The sequence below is a fragment of the Embiotoca jacksoni genome, unplaced genomic scaffold (assembly GCF_022577435.1).
Source record: "Embiotoca jacksoni isolate LCO1_2020_lvr unplaced genomic scaffold, fEmbJac1.0.p SCAF_48, whole genome shotgun sequence".
Classification (NCBI taxonomy): Eukaryota; Metazoa; Chordata; class Actinopteri; family Embiotocidae; genus Embiotoca; species Embiotoca jacksoni.
The window spans coordinates 1-14,709 of record NW_027185401.1 but is presented as its reverse complement, the minus strand read 5'-3'; the positions used below and the strand labels follow the sequence as shown (position 1 = coordinate 14,709).

At 43.2% G+C, this 14,709-nt stretch overlaps 2 protein-coding genes across 2 annotated transcripts; both read right to left on the bottom strand.

Annotated features, from left to right (window-relative positions):
• Window positions 1-1,644: 1,644 nt before the first annotated feature.
• Window positions 1,645-3,775, bottom strand: LOC138210689 (tripartite motif-containing protein 16-like). Its single transcript, XM_069169981.1, has one exon. It carries the CDS (start codon window positions 3,331-3,333, stop codon window positions 1,645-1,647), a length of 1,689 nt encoding a protein of 562 aa, XP_069026082.1. The 5' UTR covers window positions 3,334-3,775.
• Window positions 3,776-11,531: 7,756 nt separating this feature from the next.
• Window positions 11,532-14,246, bottom strand: LOC138210806 (tripartite motif-containing protein 16-like). The gene is made up of 2 exons (XM_069170130.1): window positions 12,526-14,246; window positions 11,532-12,495 (listed from the first exon to the last, which is right to left on the bottom strand). The coding sequence occupies exons 1-2, from the start codon at window positions 14,232-14,234 to the stop codon at window positions 12,444-12,446; spliced, it is 1,761 nt and encodes a 586-aa protein (XP_069026231.1). The 5' UTR covers window positions 14,235-14,246; the 3' UTR covers window positions 11,532-12,443.
• Window positions 14,247-14,709: the final 463 nt, after the last annotated feature.

The window sequence follows — 14,709 nt, the reverse complement described above, 5'->3', positions numbered from 1 at the left end:
GAATCTTTAGCGAACTTGGGTTTTTCTTTTGGGGGTAAACAACCTCTTTCTGAGGTCGAGAATACAAACTATATCTGCACACCTCCAGATCTAAATGCAAAACATCTGTTTGTTTGATTTTGGGGAGAATTTGAGTGAAACAAACCGTTAATTCTCATTCAAGAAAACCTTTGGACGTGTTCATAAATGTCAGCATATGCAGCATGTGACGACACCACAATGTACTTTATCTGACTTTTACAATTACCAGCATTCATTTCTAAACTTTGCAGAGATGCAGAATACAGCCGGGACAAGCTGTTAACTGACCAACACATTCACAGCTAGCAGATTTACCAGTTAACCGACCTGCAAGTATCTAAACTGGCAGGAAAACAGAGCAGCTGGAGAAAACCAAGCAGACAACGTGAGACCGTCCAACGTCCACACGGAGAAGCTTTCTGCTCTGAGGTGACCGTGCTCAGCACAGAGCCGGGATTTGATTTATCATGGAAGTCATTTCAGGAAGAAACTTTCTCAGCCTGAACATATTGATGAAGCTGAGGGGCGTTCCTCTCTCACAGGGATCTGCACCAAAGGCTGGAAGATTACATTTCATGACCTTTGAGAGTCTTCAGCGGCAACCAGCGCTGTCAGTGGGCAGAGTGCTCCCTCTGGTGGTCAGTTTGTGAAACAGCAGCATCATGTTGTCTAATTCAACTCAGACAAATGGTGGATGAAGTATTCAGAACATTTATTGAAGTAAAAGTACAAATACAGCAAAGAAAACAAAGATACTCCATTACAAGTCAAAGTCCTTAATTAAACAGCTTACTCAGGTAAAAGTACAGAAGCGTTAGCAGCAACATTTAGTGAAAGTATTAAAGTAAAAGTGCTGCTTTGTTCCCTCTGAATAATCTATATTACTATATATGAAGCAGTGAAAGAATTCAGCTCCTTTATTTCAGAAAAAGTTCTGATACCAGACTGAAAATACTAGAAGTCCTGCATTCAAAACCTTGTTGAAGTAAAAGTATCGTCAGCAAAAATACACTGAAAACACAAAAAGTAAAAGTACACACGAAGCAGAAAATGTTCCCTGTTAGTGTTTTCCTATTATATATGTGATGTTTGTAGATTCATATTGCTGCTGGATTAAAGTGAATTTTACCGTCATAGTCACTGAAGGTTTTGCTCATTTCAACTACTTTATATATTGTTGATTTGTAAAGCGTCATATTGAACCAGATCATCACATATTTGGAGCGTTGCTGTCCTGTGAGAACCACGTATCTAAGAAATAAACACCTTTTCAGCTTTGTCAGGTTTTTTTTAAAATAGTTAATTTAGCAGGAGAATCATCTCAGTCCATAAAAGAACATTTAAATCTCTTTAGTTTATCAGAAAATAATTCAAAATTCAACTTCACCAAATTTAGAGATACGTGGTTTTCACTACAGGAACGGTGTGAAAAGAGTTTAAAAACAATAATAAAACATATTAACATGAAGATAACAACTATCAAGAAGACGTCCAGGTGATGCCCATAATGCTTGATTGACAGCAGATCTTTGTTCAGAGCAGAAACGCCTCAATGATGGAGAGAAAATGAAATGGAAAATGAAAATGCAGGTTTAAACCCACTGAAACCTGAAAGACTTCAATTCATTTCAGTTTACAAAACTCAGCAGAGTTTCCAACGAAGAGAGACCCTAACCTGAACCCGAACCCTAACCCAACGTGGAGCGGCTGAGTGAACGTGGTCTGGACTCTGTGGAGGAGAGTCATGGTCTCAGAGACTCTGTAGAAGGACAGAGTACCTGCACTGTGATCCAGGTACACCCCCACTCTGGAGGATGGAGGACTTGAGACGGGAGTTTCAATGTTGTTGAACCAAAGACTGTTATTGTAACAATCTAATGACCAAGATTTGTCATTAAATCCAAATCCACTTTCCTTCCAGCTCCCTGTTCTGTTGATATTCTTGTATGCGACTGCTACTTCAACTTCTCCTCTTCCTCTCATCTCCACCTCAAAGTAACAACGTCCAGTCAGACTCTCTCTACTCAGGACCTGACAATATCTACTGAATCTGTCTGGATGATCAGAATAAGACTGATTCTGATCCATTCGTGTTACTTTTCTGTTCCCATCAGATAATAACATTTGTCCGTTTGCTGTGTTTGGATCCAGTGTGATTTCTCTTGAATATCTTAAGAATCCAGCTCTGGTCTTTGGTCCTGGTTGTGACAGTAAAACATCCACTTCATTCACTGACACTGAGATCTTCTTCCATTCTTCATCCAGAACTTGCTGTAGTTTATCTCTGACCTCTGACACAGCTGCTGTCACATCCTGAAAGTAGGTGAGAGGACGGATATGGATGCTGGATGAGTCTGTAGGCTCACTGAGTGCTGACACTGAGGGGTAGTTGTGCAGGAACTCGTTGTGATCCTCTGTGTGTGAGAGCTGCTCCAGCTCGGCGTCTTTCCTCTTCAGCTCAGCGATCTCCTGCTCCAGCTTCTCCTGAAGCTCTTTTACTCGACTCACTTGGGTTTCCTGCTGGGATCTGACCTCCTGCTTCACATCGCGGCTTCTTTCCTGGAGGAGACTCATCAGCTGGGTGAAGAGCTTCTCGCTGCCCTCCAGTGTTTTCTCAGCAGACTGATTGATGTCCTCTACCTCCTGCTGAAGCAGCTTCACATCTTTCTGTCTGTCCTTGATTTTCTGCTGGACGTTTCCTCGACTCCCCTCGAGCTCTCTCTGCCTCTCGGTCCTTTCTGCTGCAGCTGAGACGGTGTCGTGGTCTTTATGTTCATCCACAGAGCAGAGATAACAGATAATCTGACGATCGGTGCGGCAGAAGATCTTCATCACCTCGTCGTGAAGAGAGCAGATGTTCTCCTGGAGCTTCTTGGAGGGGTTCACCAGCTTGTGTTTCTTTAATGGAGCGACATCGTAATGAGGCTGAAGGTGTTTCTCACAATAAGAAGCCAGACAGAATAAACAGGACTTGACAGCTTTCAGTTTTCTCCCAGTGCAGACATCACAGGCCACATCTTCAGGTCCAGCATAGCAGTGATCAGCAGGAGCAGCTTGGAGTCCAGTCTTCTTCAGCTCCTCCACTAAAGCTGCCAACATGGTGTTTTTGTCCAGGACAGGCCTCGGTGTGAATGTCTTCATGCACTGAGGACAGCTGTAGACTCCTGTCCCGTCCTGTCCATCCCATTGGACTTTAATACACTCCATGCAGTAGTTGTGTCCACATGGAAGAGTCACAGGATCCTTCAGTAGATCCAGACAGATGGAACAAGAGAAGGTTTCTCGGTCCAACTGAACTCCTTTCTGCTCCATTTCACCTCTCAGCAGCAGTGACTGTGTGAGTTTCACTTCCTCAAAGATAAAACTGGTTTCAGCTCTAATTTAAATATCATGTGACTCTGCAGCCAATGAGGACGTCAGCTCTTAGACTCCACCCATGTTGGCTCCGCCCATCTTCCAGCTGCAGATCTGATGGAGGGAACAAGGAAACGTGACAGACTGCAGCTGCTGAGTTTGAGAGCAGTTTTTTTTATTCCTCCTCAAACTCGTCGTCTCGGCTGTGATTCATGACTAAGTTGAAGTTTCCCCCACAAACTGAGACGCCCTCTGTTTCTGCTGCTGTAACATGAAACAAAGATTTGAGGATCTTTGTTTTACCTCTGATAAGTTCACTTATTAGTCTCCAGGGGCAACGAGCGCTGTCAGTGGGCAGAGTGCTCCCTCTGGTGGCCATTCTGGAAACAAGCAGCACCATTTAGTCTAATTCAACTCAGACAAATGGTGGATGAAGTATTCAGAAACATTACAACAGTATTTAGAACAGACGACAGAGTTGTTGAAGTGTTCAACCACCTCATTTAAAGAGCACTCATGATTATATGGTTCAAGGAGTGTCTTTTGAACCAGAATTTGCCCTTTAGTCGTTGCCATGGTTACAATCACATCATAAAGTATACAGCGATGGTCAGAGAAAGATAATTCACGTCCTGAAACCTGATCCACGTGTAACCCTCTTGTTATCACCAAGTCCAGGGTGTTACCCTGCTGGTGGGCGGCTTCCTTTACATGTTGGGTCACTTCAAAGCTGTCCAGTAAATCCATCAGCTCTGGAGCTTTGTGGTCGTTCTTCTTGTTTACATGAATATTAAAGTCTCCGTTCAGAATGAACCTGTCATATCTGGTGATACCTGGTGAGATCGACTCTGAGAGTTCCTGCAGAAATAGTGCCGAGTACGTCGGTGGCCGGTAAACTGTGATGATCAGTACTGTTGATTTACCTTTCAGCTGCAGAGCAACATATTCAAATGATGTCAAATCAGCGAGGTCGATGTCATTACACCCAAACTGTGGTGAAGATCACTGCGATCCCTCCTCCTCTCTTGTTCTGTGTAACTGACTGATAACATTTATAGTGAGGAGGACAAGCCTCTATCAGAGTTGCTTCACCAGTCGTGTTGTTAAGCCACGTTTCAACCAGGAACAGAAAGTACAAAGTCTTATCGATGATGAGATCATTAACCAGAAAAGATTTATCGGTCAAAGATCCGACGATAAAAAAAAAAGGCAATTTCATCTGCAGGGACTCTCAGACTGGAGAGGAGGCTGGTTGTGGATGAACTTTGACAATTTTGAGATCGCCGTCTAGTAAGATAGTAATTTAGGTTGTAGGTTGGCGCCGAGAAGTCTGGATCCAGTGAAGTTCAGATGAACTCCATCAGGTTGAAACGCTCCTCACGGTTCCACAAAGGGTTAAAACTGTCAATCAAACGTATCCCATGTTTGAGGCGTGTTGATGTCAGCCATGTTTTCAGGATCAGGAGTCCACTGAACGATTCACTTCCTTTCTTGCGCGTCGGAATCGGTCCGGAAATAAACGCGTCTTGTGATCGATGGTCACTCAGGGTTTTCAGCAGCAGTGTGAAATCTTTTTCCAGAGTCTCAGAGCCCGTTCTCTTTTGCAGGATGTCAGAAGAACCCGTGTGGATCAGAACCCTCAGACTTCTTGGACGAGTCCAGAGGATAACTGGGAGGAGCTCCGTTAACTCCTTCACACTGGTGGTATCCAAACACAGATTTTCAGCCATTTTAACGTGCTTGGTGATGGCGTCCTCCATCAAAATACCGCCTGGTGTCTGAGGGACCTGAACTGTGTCTCTTCTGGCTCTTGATCTAGCAGTGGTTTTGAGGCTGTTTCTCGTGCTTCCATCAGCCTTGTTTCTGGTGATGTAATGACCAGTTTCCACAGACTTAGTGTCATCACACACTTCATGAGTCAGCAGCTCATACCTGTTGTGCAGGGAGAGTTCCAGCGGTGGAGTGAGCGTTGGAGCTGTGTTCCTCATGTGTTTGTTTCTGTGGTGGATAACATCAAACTGAGCCCTGGATGGAGGTGATGTTTTGGGCCTCGCTCCAGTGCGATGTGTATTTAAAAACTCTCAGATCATATTTGCTCCGGACTTGCCTGAATACTGAGATCATTTCTGACGTCCTCCCGTGTTAGTCCGCTGATATCTAAGTGGTGGACTGCTGCTTTAACAATGATCTGAATCCTCTCTGGTTTGGATTCGACCTCCATCGTAGCATTTACTACCCCCTGCTGTGAAAGTGACCAGCTTTGTTTGTGTTTTGTAAGTCGACCGTTGTTTCCCCCTCGTTTTGTCTGATGGAGGACTGCTGTGGCTCGTTTTGACGGCTTTACTTCTTCCATCGGCTCCTCCACTCTGGCTGAACCTCTTCACTGCCTCTGCAGAGGTGGTTTTATTCTGCACCTTCACCTGCTGTATTTCCCTCTCCCCTTTCTCAATCATTACTCCACTTACTTTCTTTTTGGATACGGTTTCTATCCACTAGTGATGGTGAGATGAAGCCTCATGAGGCATCGAACCACTTCAGCCAATTGGTTCCAGAAAGGGTTCATTTCTCGAAGCTTCACGTGAACACAAAACCACCTGCTGGCCAAGTGTATAATCACAGGCAGCTGTATCTGAACCACATCATGTGATGCATTGAATGTTTGTGTCTGTTATGGCTGTTGGGAATGACTATGAATTACAAAAATGTATGACCAAATAATTTCTGTACATAAATGATGACATATGTGCATAATAAAATATTTTTTGAATGTATTCTGTGTAAATTTTCCCAAAATGGTCGTATCATATGATATGGCAGGTTGTGTAATCATGTTTTTCTGTCACTTTAGGAAAATGTCATGAGCTTAAGCAGGCAGAGGACAGTGGAAGTGTTTGTGGAACGAGGAAGAGGGGACTGAATATGCTTGTGTAACTTGGACAATGATGTACAGGACAGGGGACATTTTATTCATTTTTATTCAGAAATAACAGTTTCTCAACAGTTTTTGGTTTTGTGGATGTCCACATGTCAGAAGTAAGGCTAACAGCAGCCACCTTTTCCACTTTAGCCTTCTCCTTCTCCTTAGCTGACTCATACTTGGCCTCCACCATGGCCTTCAGAGCCTAAAGGAAAAAATACATAGTGCTGAACTGTGAGACACAATAAAGTACTCATTTGTTTCATGCATGCACCCATACATACCTGCCTTGTAGGGAGAACATAATTAGGATCCAGTTTGGACACAAATGCCCTGAATCCAACATCATCCACAATACTGAAGGGCTGTGTGTCCTTCACTATCATGGAGACGAGGGCTTCATCCAGCTCTTGTTTTCTGGTGGCTGGTTAAAAGAGAATAAATACAGTGTCTGTTACCTGTCTTTATTTGCACAATAAACAAAAGTGAACAGGGAAAAATTGTGATGGTGCATTTGTAATATTGTAATGACTTACCTTGGCTGGGTGAAGCTCCAGTTTCCTCCTTATTCTCATGCAAGGCACGGTAACGCCTCAGCATGGATGAGGTGTTGTTATTGTACCCCAACTCCTTGGAGCACAATAAACACCTCACCTTTGAATAAAATAAGAAACTGTGGAAAATAAAGTTCTTGATAAGCAAACCTAATGTGTCTGAAATAGAGTTAGATTTAGCTTATTAGGAGTTATCAAATCAAAGTGTTCCCACAGGGGAAATCCTCCTCTTCCTAGCTGGCTCCATCTTATCACCTCCTTCTCTCCTCACTCTCCTAAATCTCCAAACTATCTCTCTCTCTCTAACTTCTCCAAACTATCCAAACTCTCAACTGACCTCAACTCTCCACCAACAACCCACATTTTGAATGGAGCCTGAAGAGTTTATATTGCTGTCAAACCTCCAGGCAAAATCTGAACCACTTCCTGAAACAGTCACGTGGTACAGCAGGGCAGCAAGGCTTCGGACGTCATCATTTGTGGCTCCTCCCCTAAATGAAGCAAGCCTCGACACGCGCTTCGAAGCGTCGGCACACGTGACTATCATGTGACTCTGCAGCCAATGAGGACATCAGCTCTTAGACTCCACCCATGTTGGCTCCGCCCATCTTCCAGCTACAGATCTGATGGAGGGAACAAGGAAACTTGGACAGATAAATAAATAAATAAAAATAAAAATCAACCTAAAATATAAAATATAGGTTTTACCAATTCAGTGAACTAAATTATTTTCCTCAATCCTGTTTCTTTCAAGTATTGTAATAACACTTCCTTCCCCTTCAGGTTTATTTCATCTCTTTGACTCCTCAACTTCCAGCTTCTTCTTTAAACTCGTCTCGCTCTCGTGTGAATTTCTGTCAATAACAAATGATATGATCTACAGATTCTGGTATTTTGCAGCACTCACATAATCCCGTCGGGTGTTTTATTCATTAACTGCATTGTTTTGTTCAGCCTTGTGTGTCCGACCCTCAGTCTGGTTCATGTGTTTTCCTCCGGACGTCCTCCCTTTGCCAACTTCTCTCTGAATAGCATGAAGTCGTCTTCCTGTGTCTCCAAACTGTGCTGCCGCTCCTTCACCATGTTTCTTCTTATTATTAATTTAGCTTCCGCTTCACTGAATAAAATCTCTGTACTGTGCTGACACTCCAGAGCTTGTTTTGATAATTCCCTGACAGAGCAGTTTGGACCCACGTTCTTTATTTCTTTGGCTGTTAATTCATGGTTGATTTGATTTTTGTATTAAACATAGTTATTTCCACCCCTTCATTATTCCCTGTGTTTAGTTGGATTATCCAGTCGACTGGAGATACGTTTTATTTTCTATGATGTAATAAAGTTCACATCTTTGTCTACGTCGGTCTCAAGTTCCAGTTTATTCTGTCTCCTGTGTTTTCTCACCTGGTCACATATACAATAACCCACACACCCATGTGCTTCCAATTACTGCTACCAGGTCTCCAAAAAATAAGATCGCAAAACATCGAATCAAAGATTTGTTTTTCTCTCTTTTGTATTTCATGAGATTAGAAGGAACGTTTTTTCGTGTAATTTTTACATTTTCTAATACATTTTTACACTTTGTTGTTTTACTCCAATAAAACGACAGCAAGACCGCCAAACAACCTGATCAAAGATTGAGGTCCATCCCTTCACTCAAGGCCTTGTGAGATAGAGGGAAGATAAATCACTCGCTGGGAAACAGGAGAGTTTAGATCGTGTCCACAGACGCTGGTTTGGGGAAGCGTTCTGCAAAGTGTGATGTAAAGTCACTTCAACACCAACCTGTGACTAACGGTAAAAAGGACACTGGAAGGAAAGGATTAGCTTTACAACTACTGATAGTCCAAATGATAAAGAAGTTTTGGAAATGAAATCCCTTCCTCTAAATTATATCCCTCCAATCGTACCTACAAGCATTATGAAGAATTCTGTTGCTCTTTATGACAAAAACTAAAATGCTGAAATGTTTTGACAAGCATTTTATATTATTTTTGTATATTTTGTGTTCTTGGCCGCAGCAAAGACGGAGCACACCAGGGATTTAACAAAAAGAAACGCATTTTATAATCAAACTTAACCAAAAGACGCATACGGGGCGAGGCAGACAGGAGCTGATGACTGAACAGGCTGCAATCCAGGAAGCAACAACAAAAAAACAAGTTAAACAAGTTACACAGAGACTGAAACTACCACCTGACGTGACTTCATTTGGCACAGAGTAGTTGAAGGACCAGATAATTTCAGCAGGAGAAGCTGATGAGTTCACTGAGTGCAGTTTTGTCACTTGTGATCAGGAGCAGGTGAGGCGGAGCTGCGACTCAGGAGAGGACGGCTCGGACACGTTCCACAAATAATCAGTCAGACAAAGAAACCGAGAATCGCTGCTGAAGCCCGACTGTATTTAGGAAAGATGTTGGTCGTTAGTCGTTCTTACGTAAAGTGATTTTCCTTTTTGGAGGCTTTATCATATTCAAAAACTCATGAAAGTGGATAAACATTTGTCTCCCGGCGAAAAATGTCTTATTCCAGTGGAGTCGCGAGTGGGCGTGGCCAAATGGCTCGAGAGCGCCCCCTAAAGAGATGCCCCGGCGGCCACATTTACCTAAATTCACAAAATCCAGTGGACACGTGTATCACATGGAGAAGCAGAAAAAAGTTACATTGCACCATTATGTCAATGAGACAGGAAGTCCACCATTTTGAATGTAGTCGCCATTTCGGGTGATTCTAACACGTTGTACTTTGTCGAACTCCTCCGAGGGATTTTGTCGCCCCGACTTGAATTTAGGTTCTCTGGATAGAAAACATGTTTGGGATTAAAAGTTATCAAAATAATTCGTTTTCATCGATGTGTGTGCCTCCAGCGTGGCGGCCATTTTGAGCGTCTCGCGATGAAATTACGAGTTGCTTTAAATCTTATGTACATGGACCGACCTTCTCCAAACATCACAGGTATGATAACAGCCCCGCCCTGAAGACCTCTGTGGGGTAATATTTGCTCATAGTCACAGCGCCCCCTGTTGGCCACTGGAAATGACACTTTTCATACTTTCACATTCTACATCGAGCTGGTTGATCCCATGAACCTAAAGTCGGGTCACAATAACCTAAACATGTAGTTGATGATATATTGAGACATTCGTTCGGCTTTGTCATTGGGCGTCGCCGTGACGATGCGGCAAAGTTGGATGTCTCGCCGTGACACAGGAAGTTAATGTTTAAGTAATGAAGTAAACATTTTGTGATTTAAAAATAGATCGAAGGGAACTTGTTTAAAGGAATGCGCCTTATCTTATCTGATGAATCGGACGAGTTACCACAGACTCCGTCTACGACTGAAAAACACAAACTACTGCTGAAAACCGGAGTATCCAAACATTTATATATAAAAAAAAAAAAAAACAGTCACAGAGAGAAACAAATACTTGGAGATGAAAGTAAAAACATCAGAAGTGTCAGTCGGAATATTTGAAATAAAACTCACGGTGTTGCCGGGCGGCCGGAGATGCTGCAGCTGGTGGTGATGATGATGAGGAGGAGGAGGAGGAGGTGCTGCTGCGACACACACTGATCACACACTGACACAATGCTGTTAAAAGGGAAATGTGTGTGTGTGAAACGAGCCTTCCTCTTTCACCTCCTCTTTCACCTCCTCCTTCTCTCAGCTTCCCTCAAAGACACCACCTGAACTTCATCTCTGTGATGCGTTCACGTTCATGAGGTAAAACAGGAGGCGAGCCTGTCGCGAAGGAACGTGGTCTGACAGGCCAGTCTGGTTTTCAGGGTGTGAAGCCCTGTTGTTTTTCAAGGAATTATTTTTCTCTTTCCTTATTATTCTTATGTAAAGTGATTTTCCTTTTTGGAGGCTTTATCATATTCAAAAACTCATGAAAGTGGATAAACAATTGTCTCCCGGCGAAAAATGTCTTATTCTCCTGGAGTCGCGAGTGGGCGTGGCCAAATGGCTCGAGAGCGCCCCCTAAAGAGATGCCCCGGTGGCCACATTTACCTAAATTCACCAAATCCGGTGGACAGGTGTATCACACCGAGACGCACAAAAAAGTTACTTTGCACTTTTATGTCAACTCGACAGGAAGTCCACCATTTTGAATTTAGTCGCCATTTTGGGCGATTCTGACACGTTGTACTTTGTCCAACTCCTCCGAGGGATTTTGTCGCCCCGACTTGAATTTAGGTTCTCTGAATAGAAAACATGTTTGGGATTAAAAGTTATCAAAATAATTCGTTTTCGTCGATGTGTGAGCCCGTGAGAGGCGGCTATTTTGATGGACGTGGCACACCAGCTCGTTCGCAGTGACAAAAGAAGTTAATGTTTAAGGTCAAAGGATGTTTGAAACCTCACGAAGCGTGGAGCAAACATCTGGCGTGGTGAGACGATACACGTGATATGTGTTTCGCGAGCGGGCGTGGCCAAACGGTTCGCCAGCGCCCCACAGACCCACATACCCACTATATCTCCTGCTTCCTCCTTTGTAATGATACTTTACAACATATTGGAAAATGGCCACCACCCACCGATGTTTCATCTTCAACATACCACTCACACATCCCTGCTAGATTCCTCCATACTATTGTTAAATGTAGTGCAGACGTGTTCCCCGTGTGAACATCTAATCTAGTTTCAAATTCAACTCAGACAAGTGGTGGATGAAGTATTCAGAACATGTATTGAAGTAAAAGTACAAATACAGCAAAGAAAACAAAGATACTCCATTACAAGTCAAAGTCCTTAATTAAACAGCTTACTCAGGTAAAAGTACAGAAGCGTTAGCAGCAACATTTAGTGAAAGTATTAAAGTAAAAGTGCTGCTTTGTTCCCTCTGAATAATCTATATTACTATATATGAAGCAGTGAAAGAATTCAGCTCCTTTATTTCAGAAAAAGTTCTGATACCAGACTGAAAATACTAGAAGTCCTGCATTCAAAACCTTGTTGAAGTAAAAGTATCGTCAGCAAAAATACACTGAAAACACAAAAAGTAAAAGTACACACGAAGCAGAAAATGTTCCCTGTTGGTGTTTTACTATTATATATGTGATGTTTGTAGATTCATATTGCTGCTGGATTAATGTGAATTTTACCGTCATAGTTACTGAAGGTTTCGCTCATTTCAACGACTTTATATATTGTTGATTTGTAAAGCGTCATATTGAACCAGATCATCACATATTTGGAGCGTTGCTGTCCTGTGAGAACCACGTATCGAAGAAATAAACACCTTTTCAGCTTTGTCAGGTTTTTAAAATAGTTAATTTAGCAGGAAAATCATCTCAGTCCATAAAAGAACATTTAAATCTCTTTAGTTTATCAGAAAATAATTCAAAATTCAACTTCACCAAATTGAGAGATACGTGGTTTTCACTACAGGAACGATGTGAAAAGAGTTTAAAAACAATAATAAAACATATTAACATGAAGATAACAACTATCAAGAAGACGTCCAGGTGACGCCCATAATGCTTGATTGACAGCAGATCTTTGTTCAGAGCAGAAACGCCTCAATGATGGAGAGAAAATGAAATGGAAAATGAAAGTGCAGGTTTTAACCCACTGAAACCTGAAAGACTTCAGTTTATTTCAGTTTACAAAACTCAGCAGAGTTTTCAACGAACACTAACCCTAACCTGAACCCTAACCAAATCCCGAACACTGACCTGAACCCTAACCAAAGTCCAACGTGGAGCGGCTGAGTGAACGTGGTCTGGACTCTGTGGAGGAGAGTCATGGTCTCAGAGACGCTGTAGAAGGACAGAGTACCTGCACTGTGATCCAGGTACACCCCCACTCTGGAGGGTGGAGGACCTGAGACGGGAGTTTCAATGTTGTTGGACCAAAACCTGTTATTGTAACAATCTAATGACCAAGATTTGTTATTACGTCCAAATCCACTTTCCTCCCCGCTCCCTGTTCTGTTGATATTCTTGTATGCGACTGCTACTTCAACTCTTGCTCTCCTCTCCACCTCAAAGTAACAACGTCCAGTCAGACTCTCTCTACTCAGGACCTGCCAACATTCACTGAATCTGTCTGGATGATCAGAATAAGACTGATTATGAATCATGAAAGTTACTTTTCTGTTCCCATCAGATAATAACATCTGTCTGTTTGCTGTGTTTGGATCCAGTGTGATTTCTTGTGAATATCTTAAGAATCCAGCTCTGGTCTTTGGTCCTGGTTGTGACAGTAAAACGTCCACTTCATTCACTGACACTGAGATCTTCTTCCATTCTTCACCCAGAACTTGCTGTAGTTTATCTCTGACCTCTGACACAGCTGCTGTCACATCCTGAAAGTAGGTGAGAGGACGGATATGGATGCTGGATGAGTCTGTAGGCTCACTGAGTGCTGACACTGAGGGGTAGTTGTGCAGGAACTCGTTGTGATCCTCTGTGTGTGAGAGCTGCTCCAGCTCGGCGTCTTTCCTCTTCAGCTCAGCGATCTCCTGCTCCAGCTTCTCCTGAAGCTCTTTGACTCGACTCACTTGGGTTTCCTGCTGGGATCTGACCTCCTGCTTCACATCGCGGCTTCTTTTCTTGAGGACACTCATCAGCTGGGTGAAGAGCTTCTCGCTGCCCTCCAGTGTTTTCTCAGCAGACTGATTGATGTCCTCCACCTCCTGCTGAAGCAGCTTCACATCTTTCTGTCTGTCCTGGATTTTCTGCTGGACGTTTCCTCGACTCCCCTCGAGCTCTCTCTGCCTCTCGGTCCTTTCTGCTGCAGCTGAGACGGTGTCGTGGTCTTTATGTTCCTCCACAGAGCAGAGATAACAGATAATCTGACGATCTGTGCGGCAGAACATCTTCATCACCTCGTCGTGAAGAGAGCAGATGTTCTCCTGGAGCTTCTTGGAGGGGTTCACCAGCTTGTGTTTCTTTAATGGAGCGACATCATAATGAGGCTGAAGGTGTTTCTCACAATAAGAAGCCAGACAGAATAAACAGGACTTGACAGCTTTCAGTTTTCTCCCAGTGCAGACATCACAGGCCACATCTTCAGGTCCAGCATAGCAGTGATCAGCAGGAGCAGCTTGGAGTCCAGTCTTCTTCAGCTCCTCCACTAAAGCTGCCAACATGGTGTTTTTGTCCAGGACAGGCCTCGGTGTGAACCTCTTCATGCACTGAGGACAGCTGTAGACTCCCGTCCCGTCCTGTCCGTCCCAGTGGACTTTAATACACTCCATGCAGTAGTTGTGTCCACATGGAAGAGTCACTGGATCCTTCAGTAGATCCAGACAGATGGAACAAGAGAAGGTTTTTCTGTCCAGCTGAACTCCTTTCTGCTCCATTTCACCTCTCAGCAGCAGTGACTGTGTGAGTTTCACTTCCTCAAAGATAAAACTGGTTTCAGCTGATTTAAATATCATGTGACTCTGCAGCCAATGAGGACATCAGCTCTTAGACTCCACCCATGTTGGCTCCGCCCATCTTCCAGCTGCAGATCTGATGGAGGGAACAAGGAAACGTGACAGATAAATAAATAAATGAAAACAAAAATCAACCTAAAATATAAAATATAGGTTTTACCAATTCAGTGAACTAAATTCTTTTCCTCAATCCTGTTTCTTTCAAGTATTGTAATAACACTTCCTTCCCCTTCAGGTTTATTTCATCTCTTTGACTCCTCAACTTCCAGCTTCTTCTTTAAACTCGTCTCGCTCTCGTGTGAATTTCTGTCAATAACAAATGATATGATCTACAGATTCTGGTATTTTGCAGCACTCACATAATCCCGTCGGGTGTTTTATTCATTAACTGTATTGTTTTGTTCAGCCTTGTGTGTCCGACCCTCAGTCTGGTTCATGTGTTTTCCTCCGGACGTCCTCCCTTTGCCAACTTCTC

Bases quoted from the DNA above. Each gene is read 5' to 3' on its own strand.
- LOC138210806 (XM_069170130.1), bottom strand. From the start codon at position 14,234: ATGATATTTAAATCAGCTGAAACCAGTTTTATCTTTGAGGAAGTGAAA. The intron at 12,496-12,525 runs GTCAGTGTTCGG...GTTAGGGTTCAG, and splicing joins GGACTTTGGTTAGGGTTCAG to GTTAGGGTTAGTGTTCGTTG.
- LOC138210689 (XM_069169981.1), bottom strand. From the start codon at position 3,333: ATGGAGCAGAAAGGAGTTCAGTTGGACCGAGAAACCTTCTCTTGTTCC.